General features: G+C 37.5%; 1 protein-coding gene and 1 long non-coding RNA gene across 4 annotated transcripts; one reads left to right on the forward strand and one right to left on the reverse strand.

Moving 5' to 3' along the window:
* Positions 1-2,591: 2,591 nt before the first annotated feature.
* Positions 2,592-18,224, reverse strand: mest (mesoderm specific transcript). Of its 2 annotated transcripts, none has more exons than XM_012958824.3 (12): positions 18,139-18,224; positions 16,066-16,220; positions 14,255-14,334; positions 13,774-13,851; positions 12,821-12,957; positions 12,050-12,108; positions 11,458-11,498; positions 9,098-9,168; positions 7,857-7,958; positions 7,150-7,226; positions 5,422-5,485; positions 2,592-3,877 (listed from the first exon to the last, which is right to left on the reverse strand). In XM_012958824.3, the coding sequence occupies exons 2-12, from the start codon at positions 16,217-16,219 to the stop codon at positions 3,760-3,762; spliced, it is 981 nt and encodes a 326-aa protein (XP_012814278.1). In that variant the 5' UTR covers position 16,220; positions 18,139-18,224; the 3' UTR covers positions 2,592-3,759.
* A 78-nt stretch (positions 18,225-18,302) lies between these two features.
* On the forward strand, positions 18,303-24,514 carry smkr1. Of its 2 annotated transcripts, none has more exons than XR_001170340.3 (3): positions 18,303-18,471; positions 23,906-23,957; positions 24,102-24,514. It is a non-coding gene; the product is annotated as a small lysine rich protein 1 (long non-coding RNA). The 2 variants fall into 2 exon arrangements; XR_208453.4 differs by having other exon boundaries at positions 18,460-18,549.
* Positions 24,515-26,975: the final 2,461 nt, after the last annotated feature.

The raw sequence follows: 26,975 nt of genomic DNA on the forward strand, positions 1-26,975 counted from the left end.
ATAGATGTCTTCTTACTACCACTTTAAAATTTTGGTTTCAAAAGGCGCCTGCACATTCTAACAAAAGTTAGAAGTTTGTACTGATGTGCTTCTGAAGAACCTACCCACCTGCCATGCCATAGCACTACAATCTATCTGTTAATGGCAAAGCTTATTACATTTGTACTGCTTAGATGCACAGTGCTCCCTATGGTAGTCTCTTCCTTTAATCCTCTTATTGTCTGTCAGTATTCTCTTCTGATATCTTCCCCACCTACTCCCATCTACAACAGGGACAATAAGTATTGAAAATGTCAAAGTTTTTCTGATATATTTCTAATGGGGCTATTGATATGACATGAACACCAGATTTCAGTAACAATCCAAGTAATCCACACATACAAAGAAATCAAAACAAGCCTTTAAATCACATTATGTGTATGACACGGAATAAGTATTGAACACATGAAGAAAAGGAGTTGCAAAAAGGCATAGAAAGCCAAGAAACCTGCTGAAATCTGCCAGTATTTAGAAGGCAAAGAGCTCTCTCTGGACATATAAGAATCTGCTGCCATCTACCAGGATGTTGAAGATGGAAGGAGGGGTGGACATTTCAGCAAGACAATGATCCCAAACACACAAACCAAGGAAACTCAATTGGTTATAGAGAGAGAAAATAAAGTTGTTAGAATGGCCCAGTCAATCACCTGACTTGAATCCAATTGAAAACCTATGGAAATAAAATAGAAGATATAGAAATAGAAGAGGCCCCCGGGACCTTCAAGATTTGAAGACAGTTTGTGTGGAAGAATGGGCCAAAATCACCCCTGAGCAATGCATGCGACTAGTTTCTCTATACAGGGGGCGCTTTGAAGCTGTCATTACCAACAAAGGCTTTTTTACGAAGTATTAAATACATTTCAGTAAGCATGTTCACTACTTATTCCATGTGTGATTCCACTTTTTTACACATAATTTATGGATTTATTAGTTTTGATTTCTTTGTATGTGTGGATTACTTGGGTTGTTACCAACATCTGGTGTAAATTCCATGTCAATAGCCCCATTAGAAATATATTTACGGAGAAAAACATTGACGTGTTCAATACTTATTTTCCCTGCTGTACATACTCTAGCAAATACCTTTATCCTCCAGTTATTGCCCATACATGGAGGAGCAGTCATTACAAATCCATATCTCCTTACTCTTTTTCCTATTTTTACTGGCTGCAGGGGGAGTCTCGCCAAACCCTGGGCCCTGCTTATATTCATACTTGTTCATCTGTGTCATTGCTCAAAGCCTACTGTTTATAACCTTATTCAGATTTCAACTTTTCCTCCTTCCTGCCTTCTGTTTCCTTGTGCCCTTTTCAATGTCAGCTCTTTGACAAATCCATATTCATCCATGATCTGTTTTGCTCAAAATCATTTCATCTCCTTGCACTGAACAGAAAGCTGACTTTCACAGAATGATACTGCCATTGGACAATGAAAGGTTAATATAAATTAAAAGTAAGTCTAAAGGCATTCTTTTTAAGTACTTACTGCATATCTAAATTCCCAGATCCCTGCTTGCTTCTCTGAGATATGGTGCTGGCAGCCTACAGCAGTGTGAAGCCTACAGTGACATCACTGAAATCTCTCTCCCCTTCCTGTAGGCTGCCAGCGGCAGCCTTCCTATTCTCTGAGCATGTGTGTAACTTGATCCTGTCTCCTGCTCTGAGCTACACATGCCCACCAGCCAATCAGAAGCGGATCTGGCAGGGGGGAGGGAATGAAACACATGTGCAGTATGAAGCAAGGAGGGAAAGGAAGGGAGAATACCTTTTTAGAGATGGCTGCCTGTTCTAGAAAACAAATAGAAAATGTGAAGTAAGTGTGACTGAGTAAATATTTGATTAGGTGAGCCAAAAGTGTGGCGTTTTTACTAAACAATAGGAGGACTATTGGGCAGTATGCTTTTTAAATTTTGACTTGCATTCTCCTTTAAGGATGCACTTTCTCTTGATGGCCTTTCTTAGCCTAACATAGGCTAGAGTACTGTTCTCATTTGTAAGTAGCCTATGCTGACTGAAACAATTGCAGAAGAGCCTTTAGCCATGTTGGAGTGTTGAGCTTTGGTAAGTATTGCTGGGCTGGGGATGACTGGGGGACTTTTCGTTGCATATATTTTTTTTTGTGCTTTAACTCTTCACTAATACTGAGCCTTACTATGGATTTTCATAGAAACGTGTCCGTATCACTTTAAAAGGCAATTCTGCTACATAGTTACAAAGTGGCTGTACATTTGACCCACAGGAAATCAGATATGGTAAATAAAAACTGAGATAAAGCTGTTTCTAAGGTATTCCTGCAAAATGACCTTGTAGAGGAATAAAGTACATACACTGACTTAACACAGGCAATGTATGGTAACATAAGAGTGAAGTTGTTGAGTTTTACCATACCAAAACTATATATATATGTACTATGTATATATACATCACTTTGCACTCCAAAGTTCTATAGCAAAATGTCTTCAGTTGCTTACAGGAGTCCAGAACTTCTCCAGAAGAAAAGTCTGTACTGAACTGAACTGTTTTCCAATTACTAAGAATTGCTGTAAACAGATGTAGTTAAAAAATCTTTTCAGTTTATTTTATAAACATTAGAATTTTAATCTCCGTTAAACATTAAAAACAATCTTGAAAATTTGCCAGGTATAAAAGTACTGTAAACTATACAAAGAATGAAAGTACAGATTTAAATAAGATATTTGGCATAGGGCAGGGGGATTAGCATGCTCAATTTAGAAATCTCATTTTTGGAATTTAGATACAGATTATATAGATGAATATACATATCTATGTAATTTACATCATCTTTGCTATATGATAATAGTACTAACAAATTGTATAACTACAACTGCATGATTGTATCATTCTTCTATTATTTTGGATGTGGCGGTAGCTAAATTTGTATATCGTGCCAAATTAACAATGAGATGAAGAACATTTCAACTATTCAAGAAAATACTCAATTTTTTGATCCCTTAAGCATTTTTGAACACTGTCTGTAGGAGCCCTGTTCATTATGTCTGTTTTAAAATCGAGTGAAATTGAATTTTTATACTGTGATTTCAAATCATTTCTCAAAAAAATACTATAACTGGCATTAGAGAACTGGTTAAGCTTTCATTCACAGAGTAGAAATAGGAGCTAAGAAATTATGACAGTCCTTTTTTTCGCATTTCTAAAGTAGAAAAGGGTTGAAGTGCTGACTGCCTTTTTTCACTGCATATGTTCTGTATTTACTATTGCTGTAGGTCTGTATGCACACAGTTCAAAAGTCCAGTGTAAAGAGATTATTTGTATTGCTCAACTGCATCTGTATCAACGGACATACCTCTTTGCATTGGAAGAGTTTCAGGCCATTTCCTAAGAAATGATATAAGAAAGATTCCATGGTGGTCTATAAAAACAATACCACACCCAAATTAATATAGGCTGCTGACTGCTCTGAATTGGCAGGTGGCCTCAGCCACTAAGAAAGCATATTACAAGACCATCGATATGTGATATAAATACAAATAAAGGCCTCTTGATAGAATATAGAACAGCAGTCCCTGAGACACATGCAGAGTTAGGTATTCCTCACATAAGAATCAAGTGAACAATGAGTTGTCATTAAACTGATGTATCATCATATTGCCGCCGCTCAGTTCCAAATGACACCCTTGCAAATGGTGATATTCCAAATGAGCCTGCGCAGAATCACAAAATATAAACACACTTCCCTCCTTCAGAATGAATTAATGAAGTTCAAATAGGCATTTAAGAAGCCAGTGGGATCCTCCAGCTGGGGGTAGTGACTAATATGGTCATCTAGAATACTGAATGTTGATTTTGGAATCATGTTTCTGTGGGGAAAAAAGAAAATTAATGGCTTTAGGCTCCTGTACAAATAGAATGAAAATAACAACAAAACATTAAAAAAAGTGACAAATTAAGTGAATTATGGCAAAGCTTTCAAAGATACAGAAATCAAGGGTTTGATCAGCATAACATGATATCAACATGGAGGGCTAGTTACATGTGGATGAAAAAAATATGGAATCCATATTGTTTAAAATATATTGTATAAGATGTTTTCTCCGTTTTTCCGTTGAACTCATTTTCTGATGAGTCATTGAGCCTTGTGACAAGGAGCCCCTGGGCCCCCCTGCCTGTCCTGCTGTTAGAGATAACAGAGCTAACTACTGAGAAGTGTTTCAGAGCATACTATACGATGAGCTTGTTTTGTGGCAGAGTATCATTTTAGGGACCGCTCCGTCAGGACTGTCTGAATACTCTCATTCACGGGAATAAACTTATCTTCAATTAAACTGGCCTGTCCAACAGTTTCACTTTAACTGTTAACTAGATTGATTCTATTTATGTGTTCACTTACAGTACTTCACTATAAATGCTTACGGACTATTGTATTATTTTAAATGGAAAGTATCAGATAAAAATGCATTTGTGAAAATATTCAAATAGTCATTTTAGGGCTCTGGCACACAGGGAGATTAGTCGCCTGCAACAAATCTCCGTTGTCGCAGGCAACTAATCTCCCCGAAATGCCATCCCACCGTTGAAAATGTAAATCGCGGGCGACTAATCTCCCCCCGTGTGCCAGAGCCCTTAAAAACGAAAGTAGTTCTGGGAAAGTCCACTTACATTCTGTAAATGTTAAAATCACATTTTTTGTGAATGCATGGAAATATTTGTTTTGATTTGCAATTCTAAACCAACAGATTGTCGTAGGACAGTCCCGATTTTAACAGCTCAGCCTGTAGTCCCGGGTTCTTATTAAGAAGTCCCTAATTTCCCTTTGATCTCCTGCACTCAACGCAAAAAACGATACAAAGTTTCTCAAACTTAATTCAATAAGTAGACTTTTGGCAGAGAGCCCAGAATACTCAACACCTGCACTTGTGATTAATAAGATACACAGGTCGCTTGGGGGAACTGAGACTTCCATCAAAAAGACAATTTCATCTTCATTGGCAAAACTGTAATAACACATAAAACAAGACCCTGAAATAAACCCCCCAGAAATGTGTTTAAACTATACATAACATGCCAAATTTTGTAAAATGGGGGTGGGGTCAAAAATTGTTCGCACTACACTTCCTTTTTGTCCCTCTTATGTTTTACTTTATAAATGTGTGGAACTAGTACTGGGAGTGCTTGAGACCTGGGTGGATCCAGACATGGGATCTCATTAATGCTACTAAAAACTATGAAACATTAAATAGGATTGCTTTGCTAGCAACATGCATTTATGGTAGCTTTATTAACAACAAGCACAGTCTAAAAAGTGTATGGCAAATGGCATTCCTGTATTTTGAAGCTTTCTGTATATTAACACATGCCATGCCTGCATTGGATACATGGCAAGCCATTCGTCCCTCTTACTTACTTGTAATGTTCTATAAACTCAGGGTGTGGATTTACAGGATCCAAGGGTCCATAAATAAGATGCACTGTGAATTAAAATATATTATATAAATATCACACATACCAGTGGTATTCTAAATTGTGAAATTAGTTTAATTCCTGCCTATGTAGTAAAAAAAAAAAAAATAATAAAATATCAACTTAAAATATTTAAATGTTTCAATTGATGTTATACCAGAAGCTACCCTACATATTCATTCTACATAGGAAAATAATTAATACAACCATGTTTTCATATATTTTAAATCTTAAAAGGACAACATAAGGAACTTCACTGGGGGTTGGCAATTAGTAAAGTCAGACTTTTTACTGGAGGTGCAGCGTCCCCAGGCCAAAGATTAGATCACACTGCAGGCCTATGCAGTTCTCACCCCAAGGGATATTTTTTTTTGGGGAGGCTAAAGATGGGCCATACATAGACTGACCTAAAGCTAATGTGAGACTGGTGGATTCACTGTTGGTGTAAAAAAAAAAATGAACCTCCCAACTATCTCTTGGGGTTCTCACTAACTTTCAGGGATACTGTGCAAAAGTGTGGGTGGGGGTGCTTTTTTCACCCTAAAATTCTTATGATGTATTCATACATGCACTTCTGTGAGGGGTTCTCTGCCTATGGTCAGGCAGGCCACTGGGTGGGCCCCAAAATTATGAGGCACTGATTATGTTTAGATATCATGCAAAAAAGCAGTATTTTGTACATATACCTAGTGTATCCTATACACATAACATTTTTTTAAATGGGCAGATACTAAGATGATTCCCATGCCACTGCTAGAAAAACCCCGGGAATAGAGCAAACTAATACACAAATGAATGTCTTTTGTAAATGAGCAGCTAAGACTTAAAACTGCACATGTTCTAGGAGAGTTTTTGCATGAATTATTATTTTAAACTGCTGATGTATTGAGAACTTGTGGTCTGCTCAATGTTTTGACTGGTACCACAATTACAGTGGTAGTCTAATGCTGTGTGGGCTTTTTATTTGATTGCATAAAGATCCATTCTAAAAGCAAATAGTTGTTGCATTTATTGCATATGCTTAGGTATATGTCCTTTATAAAGCAGGTCAACAGACGGTGTTGCCTTTAAAAAGATTATCAAGAAGATCAGATTACTTTATCTGCAAATAACGTGAGATTACCAACATTGCTGGATATAAGGAACTGCAGACATCTGTTAGAGTGGGATTTTTCTAAGCAGCATGGCTATTATTACCTCACCAAATTCTAAATGACCTTACTGTACAAACAGACAAAGCAGTGTACTTACAATATGTAATATATTGATTCATATTTGGATTAAAGGTTCTAAGGTTGCTTCTGGTAATGGCCACTTCTACACTGAATGCTACATAACTAATATTAATTAAACTTGTGCCTGTCAATATGATTAGTATTAATAATAAGTGTTTATAAAGTGCCAACATATTCTGCAGAACTATACAACAGAAGGGTGTATACAGTATATCAAACATACAGATTATATACAAATGCTGACCAATACAGGAGTAAGAATAAGGACTTTGATTTTAAGTCTTACAATCTAAAATTGTAATCAAAGTTCTAAATAAGGTTGTAATTAATAAATGACCTAACAAGGATGGCAAAATAATATGGACTTTTACACAAGGAGACCTCTAGTGAATAGACTTTGGCTTGGGAAACTAGGGTATATATAGTCAAACACTTACATGGAACTGTTGTATTGATTAATGCCCCAACCCATCGGTCTCTGTGCTTACTTCGCTGGTTTATGAACTGCAAGACACTGGAAAGACAAGCATTTTAAAAAACAAAATGGTTTCTATTTAAACATTCTTTGCACTGCACTCTCCTCCAGCAGCCAAATTATTTGGCCAGGAAAAACTTTGCACCTCATTCTTGTTATGTTTAGGACTTGTCCCACTGCTGTTGGTTAAAAGGCACTGCATAAAATGCCCTTAACAAGTGACCAGTAACAGCGAAAGACTGTAGTAATTGCTGGTAGAGAGAAAGCTGAACAGCGTATTTAAACAAGAACCAGTAGGGTATATTAAAGAAAATATCATTTGTAAGGTAACACAAATCACAGGGGGTCCTGTCACGTTCTATTCATTACTATGGGAATTTCAGAAGCGTATTTATCAAATGGTGAGTTCAAACTTTCACCCATTGATAACTACTCTTTTAAAAATCCCATAGGAATGAATAGATGCTGGGTGAGTTTTTTTGTATTACACTAAACTCACATTTTGATAAATTTGCCCCATATTGTATAATGAAACATGACTATGTGGTGGCCTATGAAAATTCAGGGAAAAAAGCAGATATGGACACAAGAACAGAGCTTTAAGAAGCCCGAGAACCTCTAAATACCCTGAGCTCTAACTGAGACAGACCTTAATCCTTTGTACTTTACCTGTCTATCACCAGGTTCCCTTCATTGGTCCTAAGGGCAGTCCACATGTCCCAGTACTCTGCCTCTGAGGGTTGTGTATGAGGACCAAACACCTCGCTTATTCTATTGAAAAATTAAATGACATGGATGGTTATAATTTGTATTACCTTTTGTTTAGAAAGGAGGAATGCACTGAATCCACAAGTTTAGGATTTGACTGAATAACAAATCAGCCTCAAAAGATCGAGCCAAATTCTTAACTGATTCTGAAACCTAGTATGCAATTTTCACCCCCCTACAGAAAAAAACTGCGTACTGTTTACAAAAACAAATATTATACTAAATAATAATACTGATATTTAGGGATCAGTTTGGCCAAACACTCATGCAAAAAAGACTGAGATTCAGCGCATTACTATTACAAACCATAATATTTTTCAACCCTGGGCTGTACTGATATTCGTATTTTACCTTGCCACTTTGAATAGCAAGAAGTATGGCGGTTTCCATTCACATTAGTTAATACAAACATACATATAAAATATGCTTTGTACAAATAATTACATATCCTTTTAAACTGCATGAGACAGTGACTGGGAATATTTCCCCCATAATGTTCACGTATGCAATGCAGGATTCAGACATGTGAAATAAAAATAAATGTGCTAATCACTTTGGTCAAGTAGCACTTAAGCTGTTTTGACTGCAACTGTTCTACGTCAGACAAACAGCGCTTGTGCAATTACTTTGAATATGTAATACAGCCATACACATGGGGCTTGGAATCTAATTAAAGAAGAGGAGGTAGGGTTTCATGCTTCACTGCAGGTGTCTGAGAAGAATTTTCTGAGAAGAAGGCTCTTACAGGTAGGTGTTTTAATTTTAATGCATTGGTATATTATAGCTTCCACAGCAGAAACAAAGGAGTTGACTGAACTGAGTCTCCTCTATATGGAAAGTTGCGTCAGTTAACTGCTACATTCCAGTGTGGTCCAATACAAAATAGTCACAGTATGTGTAAGTGCCCTAAAAGGGGTGGGTATCACAGTCAGGTCCCTGTACAAACATATTATTTGCCTAGTGTTGTGTAAAGCTCATTGTCCACACTGAATAATTGAATATATTGCCATTTAAAACATTTTAGGTGTTTTCCCTGTTTAAATACTGTACAAACAAATAATTACTACATTTTCATTTAATTTATGCAACCATGCTTAATCTATGGAATTGCACAAAATGAAAATTGAAAAAATAAGCCATACCCTTTAGTGAAGAAATAAAAGTTCATAAGCCTTGTGAGGATTGGTGAAAAGATTCCACCATCTTTTAGCAGCTGGAAAAAGAAAATTAAGGAGGGCACATTGTTATATTGTACAGAATCTGTACTTACAAGGTGTAGCTGAAATACCAAACCCCCAATATCTTTTATATTTTATTCAGTGTCACCCATACTATATATTGAGGTAGAAAATCTGTCATTATATAAGGGAAGTTTAATACTAGGCCCAATAAATGGACAAAAGGGGCATCTGGGGCCCACTAGGTTGGGGGGGTCATCATCAACCATTTCATCTGCAATAACCTTTAAATGAAACATCCACCACTGGAGAAACCCTTGTTTTAATTCCATAACTGTTCTTTTGCACATTGAACCGGCAGGCCAAAATGCACAGAATGGAAGGATCTAATAAAAAGTGGTATGATATTCTTGGTGGCAAAACAATCCTATTGGGTTAATTTAATGTTGACTTAAGGCTCGGTGATCCAAATTAAAAGAAAAAGATCCTGTATCTGGAAAACCCTAGGTCCTGAGCATTCTGTATAATAGATTGTACACTGGGCAGGTGGCAACCCTACCCACTAATGGTATCATGGGCCCACGGGTGCCTTAGAGCGATACTGGCACCATAACACTGTCTTTGCATGTTCTTTATAAATTTAACATAAAAGTATCTGCCAAATGCTTTTATATTCTCTATCTGATCCCCCTGTTCCTCTATGAGGGGGCTGCCATAATTGTGCAGCACTAGTCCTTTAGCAATAAAAGCTACAACTGACAGATTGAGATGGGACAGTCAAGTTGGCAAAACAGGTTTAGAAACTTCAAGTAACAAATACAGAACAGATCTATCAGCAAAAAAAAAATTAACATGACCTAAAGGTAACTTTTACATTCATATTTTGAAGAGTAGATTTTTAATCCGTATATATAACTGCTATTAAAAGCAGTGTTTGCCTGTCCTTTTTTATTCTCTGCCCTGGTGGCTCTGGCATTTGAAACAATGTAACAAACGCCAGCAGATTTTACAGACCTGTGTTGCTGGAGGAGCCTGGCACTTGCAACATTGTTTAAAAAGTAACAACCAGGAGTTCAGCAAATGCTGCTTTCTATTACAATTATATTTACATACATTTTTTAAAGTACTTATAATTTGTAATGATTAATATTGGAAAGTTGCTTAGAATTATGTTTTCTTTTATTAGGCAAACAATTATTTTTGGGGTTCACGTGTCCTTTAAGTAGCTTCCTTCGTGCAGTCAAGCCATTATAGCCCAGATCACACATTCCTAAGGGAGGGGGAAGTTCTTAGCATTCTGGTGGGAGGTGGGAGCAGGAGAGGGGAGAGAGGAGATAGCTGCACAGACTCTGGCCATGGGGATTAAGGATGTTTCTGTGAGAGGAAGTCAGACACTGGAACATCATGTTTACAAAAAAAGAGATAAGAAATCCTGTGTTTCTTTTGATAGAGGACTCAGCGTTTCTGTGAGTGCTTATGGCTGTATTTATATATACCTTTTTGATTAATTATTGTATCTTAGCTGTAATTAAGTACCAGGTTATTTTTTTATTATTACAGAGAAAAAGGAAATCATTTTTATTTTGAGTAAAATGGAGTCTATAAAAGCTGGCCTTCCTGTAATTTGGTGCTTCTGGATAATGTTTTTCTGAATAACAGATCCTATACCTGTATCTGTATGCTAGAGAAATTGTGACCACAGTAAATTGACCCCAGAGTGTCATAACATGAAATTTGTATTTGTACATAGGTCATTTTTTTTAAAAAAAAGAATTTTTTGTTTCTTTTCCAAGAAGAACCCCGAGTAGCAAATACTGGGCCAAATTTAATTTGCTGAGAAAAATGTACAGTATCAATTCAATTCCAAATTTTCACTTAGGGGCAAATTGTGAGTTTAGAGCTTAATACATAAAAACTCACCCGCATTCTATTCCTATAGGATTTTTAGAAGTGTATTTTCAAATTGTGAAACTTTCACCTATTGATAAATATGTTTCTAAAAGTTCCATATGAATGAATAGAATGTGAGTAAGTTTTTATGCATAAATCCCTAAACTCACATTTTGATAAATCTGCCCCACAGACTTCTATACAGTTCTTATAAAATTAAATCTGGCCCATTATTCCTAAAATGGAACAAGTACTCTTTCTCTGCTATGCAATAATGATAAACCATACCAGCACCATCCCTAATCTCAGCAGAAATGGGTTACAGGTTTGTTTTTTATCAAGAGCAGAGCTGTACTACAAATTAATGAGGTTCCAGCTGACACTGCATTGGGGACTCCCTACTTCACAGAGAGTTGCACAAATAAGAATCTGACCTTCTGAATAAATCTGGGATAGTGTGTCTCTGGGAAGATACCTGTAAGGAAAAAAAGCACATTTTGAACCATGTACTCTGCTATTTAGAGCTGATGTTTGTTGTTCATTGTACTCCCCAGTTTAAGAATCATACTTAGCCATGGAGAAGAATTAGATCTGCAAGCTACATAACCATAACATAGCTGTTGAATTTACTATTTAGTTTTCACGTATAAAAAATGTATATGTAAAATCATGTTGAGCCAAGAGTTATTGCAATGCACAGCATTCAGTCTATTTTTTAGCTGTCACCCGATTTACAGTCTTATGTAAAAGTCTAACAGTCATTTAACAGCAGAGCTCCACCATTTTATTAAAAAAAAGTGTGAGTACCAATAATATAATACAGGTTCTATGTTCAAATTAGTACACTTAAAAGAACATGGCCCACTGTATCATTTTGTAATCTGTATGTTATAATGAGTATGCCAAACTGCTATTGCACAATGTTGATGAATATGATGTTAATTTATAGATATTTGTTAATAGTATAAGGCTATACTTGAATTTAAATAATTATTTCATTTGAAGGCTGCAAACTGAACCACCTACCTCCATTAGAGAGACATAAACTTCCTATATTTATATATCCTTTTCTTCTGTGATTATACCTAGTTGCACAAACATAAAATATTATGGTTGATCATAAGCTTTGCAATAATACAACAAAGGATGTCCCATCTGCCACCGTCCCCGGGTCCCGAATATAGAAGAGATCGCTGGCTCGCTGCTACCCCGGCTGGTGCATTTTTCTCCTAACAGGAGCACAAGTCCAGGGTAAAAGGTAAGTGATTAACATCACTGGGGGGTGCCTAACATTTGTCCTTTAAATAACTGGATCCTGGACTTATGGCTTGTTGTGGTCACATAACCCAGACATTAAGAGAACTACATTTTAGATGTAGCACTTTACAGTACAGGCCCTCCACCTGCTTTTAAAAACTCTTGTGGGTTGACTATAGTTTTGTAGTTTTGCTTTGTTTGTATCTCTTTAAATAACCAATTGTGTTGGCTCTCCTGTGAGCCTTACTAAGGCTAGGTGCATATATCTTAATTACTGAATAAGCAGATCCATATGCAGCACAATAAAAAAATAAAAAAGTAAGCATCTCTGTCTTACAGGTTCTAAAAGTTGTAAATAAAAATGTGATTTTTTTATTGTTGACCAAAACAAATTAAGGTATGATCTACATTAAATTAAATTACCTATCTAGATATATATAACACATATAAGCAATTACAAGAAATGCCACAACAGCAAAGGCTACAGTCCTTATGATGCAAGACCCACCCTGCTAAAAATGTCCAAAAAATAGGTCTGACCTGTGGAGCAGTTCTTGGGCAACTGTATCTCCATAATCATGGGACAGGAGGTTTACTTTCTGATCTCTCAAGCCAAGGTGGCCAATCATTGCCTCCACAATACTAGCTTGTTCAAAAATAGAATATCGGTGGAGTCTCTGCAAAGTGAAAGTTTATAACTGTATTACTAATTTCTGTAAGGCTATTGTATCCTAAGAGAAGAGGCCAACAAAATATACATTGTATCTCATGAAACATGCATGGCTATTTTTCTCTTAGGTTTGTTAGCAAGACCTTTGTACTTTTACAATACATGTTAAGGATCTTAGAAAACATACAATTTTAGACAGCCAACAACATTCTGCCATACTCAAATCAGGTATAAGGCCTCAAGACAACAGCAAAAACCTTTATCATAATTTATCATCATAATTCTCTCTGCAGTCTATATACAAGATAACATGTCCCAATGAACCAGGCCATACACGTAAAGACATAGTCATTAGATACAATGTTTCAAAAGATTTTCAGGATGTATATGTCCAAGGAACAATAGGAAGCAAACATCCCCATCTTCATGATCAGGCAGGTTTGAAAATGTTTTTCAGTTTGGTTTAGACAATATCCTTTTCTAAAAAAAAGACAGCAGAGAAGGATGATGTTCCCAACTTGCTCTTTATGCTAATGCTTAATACATCTCTCTACTGAACAATCAACCCTACAACTGCTCGATCATACCTCTGTGTGCTGGTTAGGAAATAATCATTCAGAGGGTCATGTTAATACTGTGTTTATCTGTGGCTTCTGATTGTGTCAGTATTCCCTCTATATTCCCCCTGTGCTGGTTTAAGCTACCAATTTATATTACTGGATAAAAAATCACTTTTCTAAACATTTGCCCAATGTGAAGTTAAATTATTTGCAATTTTGGCATTTACACAGATGACGGAATATAACATCAAGCTCATACTTACTGGCTTGTCACTGAAACCGAACCCTATAAAATCCAGAGCAATCACTCGATGGAATCTCTGGGTAAGACCTTCCCAAATCTGTGGCACAGGGAAAACACTCATTACCAAAAACTACAAGCTAATTGCATTTCTAAATGACAAGAACACTGCACCTATCCTGTATTATACAGCTAAAATGAGGATTAACCACCTGCCTATTTGTGAAGTTTATTTACCTTAAATTGCTACTCAAACCTATGTACCCTAAGAAGGGATATCTAATGCTATAAATACATATAGATACATAGCATAGAGGAAAGAACATGGGATAAAACATTAAAGCTTTATGAAGCTGGTGTCATCGTCAGACCTGAACAGAGCAGCCAAGTGTTGCAATGGTGAAATACTAAACCTAAATACTAAAAATTCTGCATACAAATAATATATATACATTTTTAAGTAAGACAGATTATCCTAATATAAAGTGCAGTAAAGGATTCACCTTGTACCAGTCATAGCTTGAGGTAGGAAATCCATGCAAAAGAATGACAACATCTGAGCTGCCAACAGCCCCCCAAGAATCTGTTAAAATGGAAAATAGTTTTATCCAAAGCAATGCATCCAAATGCAAACTAATGTAACATGTAACAGTGCATAATGGAAGTTTAAAATGTATGGTGGTCTATCAATGTATTTTACTTTAGATTATCTCCTCATTAACTCAGCTTTTCACTGCAATGCAAAACGTATTTCAAAAGAGACATTTAAATGTAGCAATACAGAAGGGACTGAGGAGCCAACAAAATAGGTATTGTGATGTTAGTTGCCTGGTCCTTTAAAGAAGATGGTTGGCCACATGATATCCCCACCTAAATGTGTGTGTATCTCCAAAATCTATTGATACCAATTTGATTTCTCAGTAAATATTAAAAAACATTTTACCAACATTCCTGTATATTCCTGCTGATTAAAGCATGAATGACTAAATGGTAAAACATAAAACAATATCTCCTGGCGGTTATCAATAGATTTTGAGGTAGCATATTCTATAAACAACTCAATTTGTTTACCCTCCTGTTTGCTTTTAGTTATTCAGATTTTTCGAAAAAAAAAAAAAACCTTGATAAATTGCTGTTTGTTTAAATACAGCAATATGCTTTTTCTTATAAATGACAGTAATTCAAGTAGAAATAATCCCACTCCTTCCTCCATATATACATTGTACAGCTATGCCCATCATAATTGTAAACCACCATGTCAATATTAGCTTCAACCCCTCAACCCAAATATCATGCTTGCAAAATCAGCCCAAACAGCCCATATCTTGGTTCTAATTAATTCTAATTAATTCTAGTTCAAAGTAATTCCCAAATGCAGGAAGGAGAGAAGTCTGTAATGCACATGCACAGCCTCACCAATCCATGCCATTACAGATGTCAGAGTCGCTGATCAAACTGTCTGAAGGGGAGGGGAGAAGTGACATTAACTAGTAAATACAGCCATAAGCACTTACAGAACTGCTGCTCTGGGTCCTCAGTGGAAAGAATAACCACATTTCTTTCCTTCTATTTTGTACACTTAGGGGACCATTTATCAATGTGTGATTGGTTACGAATATAAAAAAATCTTATTTTTTCTAACATTTAGGACTGTGCGTATTTTCCCCACCTTTTGCATTAATTTCCACAACTTTTTCATATTTTGCGACAATTTGCGTATCAATTTGTGCAACAATTTGTGCGACAAAATCGTATTTCTCGCAACGAGTACAAAAGTTTCGGATTCATTCAAGCTTCAGTATCGTGACTTTCTTTTGGCCGGGTTAAAGCTGCAGAGTGCCACTGAGTCCTTTGGAAAGCTTCCCACATCATGCATTGAAGTGTCAAAGTCATAAAGGGTTTTGCGCCGTTTACAATCGTTGGGATACGAAAATTAAATGACTATCGGATCGCCATATGTAAACGATCATCTCAATATGAAAATTACGTGACTATCGGATTGCCATACGTAAATAATCGTTTCAATACGAAAATTTTGGAACTTTGGATCGTAAGTACGAAATTTCCGTATTCAAACGTAAACAATTTTCGTGACATTTTTGATCATCAGATCTAGAGGAATGATCATCTTCCAAATCCTTTGAATTGATATATTTAAATAAACCTCCTTATTCTGATGAACATCTAAAGTATTCAAATACAGGAAGGCATGTGGATTGCACCTAAATTCCTATTTTGTTCTCTCTATATTTAATACAGCATCTTGCTATAAAGGTGTTGAGTTGGTTTGAGAAAAATTAGATAAATATGTCACCTCTGTAGAAAATCTGTTGCTCCTTAAAAGTAAAGAATGCCCCTGTTGACCTCCATGTGAATAGTGCCGGGGAGAAGTTAGGAGGAGGGATGTGCAGATACACAGCCAGGAAGGGAACTGTTAGCAGTCCAACTTGAATCCACCATTCCTTCATCCTGAAAACAGAAGGAAAAATGCAGATCAATTAGAGCAACATGACCTATGCTATACTATCTGTGCTAATCACTCAAATTACCACATCATTTATTTAACCTTGGGTAAATAATTAATTATACACATAAAATATTTAATAGACTTTAGAAAGAGAAGAATAAATTGCTATAAATAATGCTGTATTATTGCTGTATTTACAGACCTGCATTAATACGTCATTCTTTAAGGGAAATCCATAAATTTCAGTAGTTGCAACAACCATTCCAGCAGTGACCCCACCATTTCATGGCACACTGTTTTTTTTTTGAGTTTTTCCCCCTTTAACTCAAACTGGAGAGGCTTCACATCCTCTGGATCAATTAGGGCTCACTTATAAAACAATGGTTAAGCTTGATGGACATGAGTCTTTTTCAACCTCATCTGCTATGTTATCTACAATGTTAGTAGCTCCAGCAGCAACCGTAGCATTTCATGACATAATAGGGCTTATTTACGCAGTGCAGTGAGCAAAGTGCATCACCATGTTTTCTTCCCACAAGGCAGTGTTTTTTCCCCAGAATTCCAACATCATGACAGTCGCAAGTGGGTGATGGGCAATTGCATCTGCCTCACCAAAGTGAACACAACTGTGCAGGCATTTCATCAAATAAACCCATCTGTGTCATTTCCAGTGATCAGTGTGTTAGTAGCATCAGTTCCCTGTGTGGCACATACTGACGCTGTGGTGCAAAGGGAACCCTGGAGCTAGTGCAAGTGCTAGAAAGTTCAAAGAGCGTGTTTTCACTCAAGTACCTGTAATGAATGGGGTTTAACAGGCAACTCACTGCGGGGAAATCTGCAAGACTGTGACTGTGTTGTTAATGACCCCTTGTGACTCTAGCATAACCGCAGTATTTCATGACACAGTGACTCCTCCATTTCATGGTACAGTGGTTCCAGCAGTGATCTCAGTATTTTATGACACAATGCTCCAGCAGTGACTTCTCAGCATACCTGTTATCCAGCTGCTCAGAGCTCTCTGTGCACCAGCAGTCACGCCACCATGTCATGAAACTCAAATGAGCACAAGATCTGCTCTGTCCAATGAGGGCACACAAACAGGTGCCACCGATTTTGAAGTGGCAGAGGAATACCTTCCCTCTGCATAGTTGCACAATGTAATTAAAAGGCAGGACTAATCACTGCATGGAGCATGGTTCCATACTTCATTACACACAATCACTTCTTTTACTAAAATAAAAAAACTAAAATCAAAAAATTATTTCTGAATCATTGCCCTACATAGTGACATGACAATGAAAAATGCAGAGGACGTGGTTAAATATTACACAGGACAACTTTGAGGGAAAAGGTGGGGAAACTGGTTGAGTACATGATAAAAGGAAAGGTATGAACTAAGACCCAAGGCAGGGCCCCTCGAATTACCAGACACAACACCTAAGTCTTTTATACAGTTACTTACTGACCTGCTCAGCCAGGATTCTTTGCAAAAAGACAGAGGCGCCAGTCAGTTTTCCAGTGTGCGTGCCCAGGAAGAAGGGATGAAGCAGTGAGCCCTGATGGGCGGGGCCAACAATGATTCGCTGAGGCATGACAGCGGGCGTTTCTGGGAGGGGAGGGGAGGGGCGTGCGAGGATCTGCTGTAAAGGGAATTATTGGCTTACTGGGCAAGGGGGAGGGTTTTGCAGAGATTGCCTAGCGATCTGTTAGAGACCAAAAGAAAATTCCAAGCTTTTATTTTACCATTTGTTCAGTTTAATGGGAATTAATTTAATGTGCATTTTATAGCGTCAGGCTCTCAAGCGACTGACTTTCCTGTCACAATAAAACATTTTAAAAAATACTTAATAGTTAATACTTAATAGTCACAGGTATTGGAATTTAGTTTGTTTAGCGTTTTAAAAGCCACGATTAACTTACGTATTTCTGTTCTGTGAACGTTTCGATGCTGGAGGAATGAACAATATTTACTATATTACACTACACATTAAGTACGTCTGCCGTCCTAATCAGGTACACAGACGCGCGTACACAGTGTCTCCTATTGGTCCATACAGCCCACGTGGCCATACACCGGCATTTCCGTTTCTCCATAGCAACCACTGCGCGGCATTGCCGGTATTCTTGCGTTTCCATAGTGACTGGTGAATGCGTCAAAAGTGTTACGAAAGTTTGGTTGGAAGCAACTGTTCAAGCACCGCTGGAGGTCTCAGTTTCTGCCCTAAGGGAGCCTTGTTCGTGGGAAGAAATAAGGTAACGCAGTTCTTAAAAATGATTTAACTTGAAGTTTGGGACCCAAGTAAACCGAATTGGATCCCAGTGCTGTTTGAGGTAGGTCTCGCTATCCATGAGGAGAACCCCTTTAATAAACTGAAATTATTTTGCTATTAAAAGCAGTAGTAGTTAAAAGAAGCATGTTTCTGTTATTAAAACAAGTTTAGGTAGCTGAGTTTACTCTCTGATTTTATATGGGGCTTCCGATAAAAATGGTAATAGGGTAGTTCACTTCTAACCTGATATGTTAATGCCATTTTCTTTGCAGCTTTTCAACTGTTATTCATTTTTTTTTATAGTTTTTGAATTATGTGCCTATATATGCTTCTGCCTCTTTCCATTTATTAAATGGGGGGCTTAGCTTTCTGTTTAGGCAATCTCCAATTCATCTTCCAGTCACTTTCTGGTTGCTAGGGTAAGTTGGACCATAACAACCAGATAGCTGATGAACAAAAAGCGAAATCATTTAACTAAGGTGAAGGCAGACTTAATTGTGTTAAACATAGAATTAATGAGAGGTACAAAGCTGTTGCTTCCGAATATGCTACAAAAAGCAAATCTGCAAAGACCCCAGACACATGTAACATGCAAAAGTGCATCCTTTGATGCATATTTAAGGAGCATTTCTGGCTGTGCTCTGCATTTCCTCCATTCATTCATGTGCAGGGAAGGGTGGAAACTGCTAACAACATGGCAGACTGTGCCTGTTTTTTTGCACTTTGCTCCTTTCCCTTCACATTGTAAATGACCCCTTTACATGACTATGTTTAAATTAGGAGTATATGGTAGCAGCTCAGTGAAATTCTGCTGTCAGCCATACAGCTACTCTTTTTTAATGGTTTGTTCAAGTGAAGTTGCCAATAGCAACCAGTCAGGAAAAGTTTTGAACAGTCTACTACAACCAGGAGAATGAATGCAAAGACTTAGTTGGTTGCTATTGGCAGCTGCACTTGAGCACTTTAGAATTCTGCTATTTACTATTTTAAAATTCTCTTTTGTACCTTAAGGCTTTGTTTTAGGTCCCCTGCTCTTACTCTAGACCACATCTCTGGTAAAATGATTCAGTTGTTTTAATTTGAATACTGTTGTTACGTTTATAACACCAAAATCTGCTTGGCTACTTCAGACCTCTCTCTCTTTATGTCCATTTATAAGTCACATATTTGATCTTCTGCTATCTCCTCCTGGATGTCACAGGGATACCTAAAGCTCAACCGCTCTAAAACTAAATTTGTTGTATATGTGCCTTCTGTCACATTTATAAACAACTTTTTATATATAAGTTCATGGCCACCAGGACAATGTTTTAAAGGCAAGGAAACCCCAATTACCCTGAGCTGAATCAACAAAGAGTATATAAGACAGACCAGCTTGGGAGGTCCTTTCCTGTCTCCTGAAACTGGTTTACAAATGCCTCCAGAAACTGAAAGTATTGATACAGTCTAATATTACCTAACAAAGGCTTATTCTTCAGGGCTTTTAACCCTATTTTAACTGCTTTGCCATATGATTTTTTTTAGAACATCTATTATAGTTCTTTCCTATCTTATGGCTATATATATAAACACTGAATTAAGATTATGACTTTACATCTCCTTTAATGGAAAAACTATACCACTGAGTGTAAAATAGGTGTGTTTAGATGTTTTGAAGTTATATGGTTCCAAAAAATAAATAAATATATATATATATATATATATATATATATATATATATATATATATATATATATATATATATATATATATAGAAATCTTCAATGCTGCAACAGGCACTCACGAAAAAGCAAACAACATTGCCTGGGTGCAGACCAAAAGTAGCAGTAATGTATACAAAAATGAAAGGTACCGCACTCACAGGACTTAAGAAAATCAAAGTTTTATTTTACTTACAGAGTTGTATCTAACGTTTCGGCTGCCACTGCAGCCTTTCTCAAAGACAAGAAACAAATGTGAAGGTGCACCTTATAAACACAATATGGCGGGAAATAGTGACGTCATAAAGTGAAAAAAACATCACTGTAAACATTACAACACAACTTGAGGTAAAAACGTAATAAAGTAAAAAAGTAAAATAAACACACACACAAAGACAAGGGGAGAGTGCGCAAACATAAAGGTTTAGGTAACAATGAGACAACAAAATAGACACACTTTGAGGCAGTGATCCGAAGTATACAGTAGCTCAACTACAACTCGCTGCTTTTGAGGCTAGTGCAGTTAATAGTAGTAGTCAAAAGTGGCCGATCGTGCTCAGGGCAGAGTTACTGCCTACGTTCCAGAGGAAGGACTGGAACACCCCTTAACATTGGAGCACCGTAAGGAAAGAAAAAAGAATAAGGACCGGATCGTGTATTCGGTGGGCGTGGCCTAACTAGAGCCGCCGCTTCGCATGTTAGGCTATTAGGAATGGTGCTTGTGTGGCTCTGCAGAAGCACATAATGTGTGGGTGGACGGGGAAGGCAGAATCGCTTACCGGAGTTGCTAGATACGGTACGCAGAGTCCGGACCAGCACTCTTAGGGCTGCGATAGGGGGGCGGAACCAAGATATCCAGCTGTCATTAAGTCACCCAATCGGCGCCCGAGGGGCGGGACCAGGTTGTAAACCTGTCACACTGTCACCCTATCAGCGCCTGGTTCTCAACATAGTATAGGGGCTGTACACGGGCACTCGGCTGGTTCACAGATACGCACGGTTGAACCTGACTCATAGTCGGTCAACTTGGCAGTATCGTGTTCGCTATATTACCGTGTGCATCCGTGGAGCCCCCACCGCCTTTTTCTGGCATGAGCCTATAGCACCTATAGCTAATAAAGCGGGCTGGGACATCAGCTCGTGCCATACTTATAGGGACTGGTGCGTAATAAAGTAATGGAAAGTTATGCCACTTTAAAAGGTTAAGGACATACTGCAGGTATTAGTGGAAACGCGGGTGTCAGTTGAAGTGCTACACGCCTACATCGGACAAACTGCCACGGGACCCAGGTGTGAACTACAGACACGGGGACGGGTACAGAACACAAAGACAAAGGAATATGTAACTTGCTGGGCACACAGTTCCTGGATAAAACACCCCAGGACTGCTCTTAGTTACAGTTGCCAAAATGTTGCAACAACAGTTGCTAGTTATGTCGTAGAAAACAGTTACTAATTATAACAAGGCAAAACTGATCATAAAGTAGCGATAACAACGAGCTCAGCTTCACAGTGATACATCATTTCAAATAGAAGGAGGCGTAGGATACCATTTCATTTAAACCATGTGGGTTAACAGTATTCAGTCTGTGTATCCACTTCAATTCTCTCTGAAGCAGTAGTCTGTCACGATCACCACCACGTCCAGGAGGGGGTACATAGTCAATGATCATGCTACGCATACTCGCTAAAGGATGTTTGTGTGCCAAAAAGTGGGCAGCCACTGGTGTGTCTGCTTTGCCCGTGGCTAGTGCAGTGCGTATAGCTGATCGGTGGTTAGCCATCCGGTCACGAAAAGTAGTGACAGTCTTGCCTACATAGAAGAGGCCACACGGGCATTTTAGAAAGTAGATGATGAACTTGGACATACAGCTGAGCCTATGTAGAATGGGGATGTTGCGACCCGAGTGAGGATGGTTGAAAGTGGCGCCGTTTATTAGTGAACTACAAGTGGTGCAGTTCGGACATCTGTAGCACCCAAGGCGGGTCGAGGGTAACCATGAATCGCGGGTTGGTGTCTGATAACAGTGTATGGGATCAGTTTTAACTAGCATGTCTCTGAGGCTGCTCGCTCTTTTATACGCAATCCGGGGCGGGTTCCTGAACACAGGTGGCAGAGTCCTGTCCTTGTCCAGTACTGACCAATGGTAGAATACAGAATTAATAAGAGGTTTCTTATCTGGCGTGTAGGTAGTAATAAATGTAAGACGATCATCTTGCGTGTTTGGTGTAGCAACTCGTACATGTTTAAGAGTCTGCTCCTGGTTTCTCGATAGTGCCCTGGTTATGCTATCCTCAAGGTCGCCAGGGTGATAGCCACGTTGTAAAAAGCGATCTTTAAGCTCATCCACCTGTTGGTGTAATGTGGGTTCATCCGAATTGTTTCTCACCATCCTGACCATTTGGGAGTACGGGATGCTCGCCAGGGTATGTGGGGGGTGACACGAAGAGTGGTGTAGTAGCGTGTTGCGGTCAGTAGTCTTCCTGTGGGTAGATGTAGTGAGTGCTGTGTTGTTGATAGTGAGGTTCAGATCCAAGAAGGCAATGGTGGCATCGTCAATCTGGGCGGTGAAGCGTATAGTAGATGAAAGTTCATTCAATGCGTGTATCATTCCCCAGAACGTAGTTTGTCCCTGAGGAAGAGTACAGTTAGTACTCGAAACGTTGGATTTTTTACAATAAATTTTTTCACTATTCATTAAGTCCTTGTGTGTGCGGCTCTCTGTCCTTATATATATATATATATATATATATATATATATATATATATATATATATATATATATATAATATCTACAATTGGAATGTAACAATTTTTCCTTATACTTTTGCCAGTTACTAGTGAATGCATGTGTTAATTGCCATCTACTTTGTTTGCTCCTTATCACTTAAATGTGCATTTTCCATGCAATGTCCACCCTATGTTCACATTGATAGATGGATAGTGGTAAGTAGCTAATTGGTGTTTTCTCTACTGATGCCACATGTGCCTTACCCTTGCAATCTTGTCCAGTGCCTGCAGTTTGTAGAATAGCCTAATTTTGTCATTAGAGCTCAAATATGTTATTACCACATGAACACTGATTTAGTAACAATTATTTGACCATTTTCAAGGCCTTGCAGTACTAATGATTCAAACTCCTTGTACTGTTTTTAGCTGAGAACAGTCTTTTTTCTAAGAAAGGAATACAGGTATCGGACCCCTTATCCGGAAACCCGTTATCCAGAAAGCTCCGAATTACGGAAAGCCCGTCTCCCATAGACTCCATTTTAATCAAATAATTCAGAATTTTAAAACTGATTTCCTTTTTCTATGTAGAAATAAAACAGTACCTTGTAATTGATCCAAACTAAGATAGAAATAATCCTTATTGGATGCAAAACAATCCTATTGGGTTTAATTAATGTTTTATTGATTTTTTAGTAGACTTAAGGTGTGAAGATCCAAATTACGGAAAGATCCCTTATCCGGAATACCCTTGGTCCCGAGCATTCTGGATAATGGGTCCTATACCTGTATGATAAATTTAAAATGACTTTATGCTGTCCAGTTACTCAAAAACAAATCCAGAATCTTTCTATATTTTTTTTTACCAGCAAACTATGTTTTTATTAATAACAACACGTTTATGCTTCTATTGGTCAATTCTAACAGTATATTTTTTATGATGTTTCTCTCTGTTTTCCAAAACATCTGTCTTCTTAATGTTTCTATAGGGCTCATGGACATGGACGTTAACATTTAATGGATCTTTAGCACCTAACAATGGTAATGTATAAGTTATATTGACTTCTGATAAAAACAATTTTATTTTCAAAGAAGAAAATCTAACTGAAATGATTAAGCTTATTTTAATTATTTTTATCATTTTCTTTGTTTTTTAAAATTGTATATCTGTTTCTTGATTTTTAGCCTACCAAAAGTGCCAAAACAAAAGGATCAGGCAAATCAAGCAGTAAAAGCAAGAAGTCAAAAAAGTCAAAGAAGACAAAAGTACCAAAACCAGAAGTAGATATACTCAGTCCAGCTGCCATGCTCAATGCCTACTATATTTCCCACAATGCTGTGGACTGCCTGGGCTTTCGTGGTTTTTCGTGGCCTGGGGCACCAAAAAAGAAAGGAAAAAGAGGAAAGAAAAAGTAAATAACTGCATATTGGCCAAAACAGCATTAATAATTGTTTGCATTGCCAAAAATGTTGTAACTACTTTCGGCCAAAAATGTACAAATAGTGGATTCATTGTAACGCAGTATTCTGGATTTCCAATGTTTATAAATTGTTCGTTCAACAATTAAAAAAAGTAATATTATGTATGGCTAATAGAACCGGTTGTATCTCTTTTGTATATTATAATAATAATAACTAACCTTCATATCCAGTAACTTATTTGTGTTATCTGCCACTTCTGTTTTAAGAATAAAGAAGAGTTCTTTGTGTGCAAGGCAGTATGAAAATACAAGTAATACATCAAGTACACAAATGAATACTTGGGGTACATTTCTGAAACAAGTTTACATGAGTAAAGGCTTCCCAATTACACAAATATTAGTTGCAAGTTTCTGCCTCCTGACAATAACACATGAAAATGTATTCACATTCTGTAGAGAGTCCAGCCAGTAGCAAAACAGCAGGTGTAAAATCTTCACTTGGTGTTCGTTTTGCACTGCACTATATATACAGTTACTTAAAAGTGCTACATTTTTGGTTAACCAATCTCTTAACTAGCAAAAAAGCTAACATCCAGTGCAAGCATTTTAAAGGAGAAGGAAAAGTCTGTTTGGCATTTTACTGCCAATAGATTCAGCACATTAGTGCCACCTAGAATGCAATATTTATTCTGCAGAAAGCTTTACCATACCTGAGTAAAGATCCCTAGAAGCTTCCTTTGTTTGCTTAATATTGCAGCTGCCATTTTAGCTATAGCTATAGCCGTTACCGCTCAGATCACACATTCCTAAGGGAGGGAGTTTTTAGCATTCTTGTTGGAGAGGGAGCAGAAGAGAGGAGAACTGTGCAAACTCTTACCTCAGGAATGAAGGATTTTTCTGAGAGAGGAAGTCAGATGCCCAAAGGACATGTTTACAAAAAAGGAGACAAGATAGAGGACTCTGTGAGTGCTTATGACTGTATTTACATAGACCTTTCTGATAAAGCTTACTTAGTTTTTACCTTTCCTTTTCCTTTAAATGTATGTACAGGAAATGAGGTATAAATTTCCTCCCACCAAGTATGTGTCACAGCCTCTACAACATGCCTCTTTATCTGAATCTGAAAATGACTAGAATTGACTAAATGCTTAGATATTTTTGTGTCAGTGGCTATGTATTTTGTAAAGTTGTGAGTGTTACTCATTTGCTCCATTACCCTTTACTTGTATTATTGTCTGTTCTACATATGCTATGCAAGAACAGCATATAAACCCCAGGATTGCCTAATAATCAAAGAGGGGAAGTAAATGCAGTTCATGACAGCAAACAAGGCTGTTTTGTACAATGGTGATTATGTTCTGTGCCTTTTCACATTTTATCTTTTTAAAGGAACAATAACACCAAAAAATGAAAGTGGTTTAAAGTAATTAAAATATTATCTACTGTTGCCCTGCACTGGTGGAACTAGTGTGTTTGCTACTGAAACGCCACTATAGTTTATATAAATACCCTGCTGTGTAGCCACGGGGGCAGCCATTCAAGCTAAAAAGGGGAGAAAAGGCACAGGTTGCATAGCAGATAACAGATAAGCTCAGTAAAATATAATGTGGTTTTACCTGTTATCTACTAAGTAACCTGTGCCTTTTCTCCTTTGAATAGCTGCCCTCATGGCTACACAGCAGCTTATTTATATAAACTATAGTAGGGTTTCAGAGGCAAACACATTATTTGTTCCAGTGCAGGTCAACAGTACATGATATTGTAATTACTTTTATACACTTTCATTTTTTTGTGTTATTGTTCCTTTAAGGGTAAGTTGTGTAAGAATCTGCATCTCTTTCTCAAATTGTTGTTTTTTGCCATCTAATGGGGACAATCCCATATGGGAGACTCAGCCATAAGGTACAAAATCCTTTCATGTACTTCTAAAATAATGTTCTTATAATGTGCTACCTACCAATGAACTCCATTATAAAGTTAATTGGTAGGTAGCACACTATAAGAAGAAGGTGTGTGTCAGCAGTTTTAGAGACATCTGGACCAGTGTTTCCTCTAAGTTGTAGTAAGTTTTTGTAGTAAAAACTCATTTTTGAAACCTGGACCCACAACCTGCATTTTTACTCGCTTTCACTGGCTACCAAACCTGACCCGCAACTACCTTATCTGCAACCCACTGACCACATTTAAACAGGAAGTACTGTTGCTGCAAACTGGTAGTGACGTTATCAGAAGGGTTGGGTGGGGGTAGGAAAAAAACCTTAAAATATGTTTAGAGGAGTAAAATATAGATATATTGGTAATATAAGAAATATGGCTAAAATCCACAATCTGACCCGCAACCTACAAACCTGCATCTATACCAGATTTAGAAAAATCTACCTGTGAACTGCAGGGTACCCGCTTTTCTTGCGGGTAACCCCAGTTGCGCAGTACAATTTTATGTTATCTGTCTGACCTAAAGGCTGTACAATAGGATATCTGTATGATTAAGCTACAGACCAAATGTCCTGTGGCTAAACAAACAGGTTTTAGGAGAAGTAAATTATTTGCTTTACATAAGCAAAAGCAGGGCAATTTGGCCCAAATAGTTCTCTAACATTCCCCTGTTGCAATGTGTTTTCCCTCTATACTCAGGTCT

Source organism: Xenopus tropicalis, chromosome 3, assembly GCF_000004195.4.
Source record: "Xenopus tropicalis strain Nigerian chromosome 3, UCB_Xtro_10.0, whole genome shotgun sequence".
In the NCBI taxonomy this organism is placed as follows: domain Eukaryota; kingdom Metazoa; phylum Chordata; class Amphibia; order Anura; family Pipidae; genus Xenopus; species Xenopus tropicalis.

What these genes read in the sequence shown, in the direction of transcription:
- mest (XM_012958824.3), bottom strand. Translation starts at nt 16,219, where the DNA reads ATGAAGGAATGGTGGATTCAAGTTGGACTGCTAACAGTTCCCTTCCTG. An exon ending in TCGGTTTCAGTGACAAGCCA is followed by an intron (nt 12,958 to 13,773) that starts GTAAGTATGAGC and finishes TTCACTTTGCAG; the next exon opens with AGACTCCACCGATATTCTAT. An exon ending in ATCCCAGATTTATTCAGAAG is followed by an intron (nt 9,169 to 11,457) that starts GTCAGATTCTTA and finishes TTCTTTTTCCAG; the next exon opens with CTGCTAAAAGATGGTGGAAT.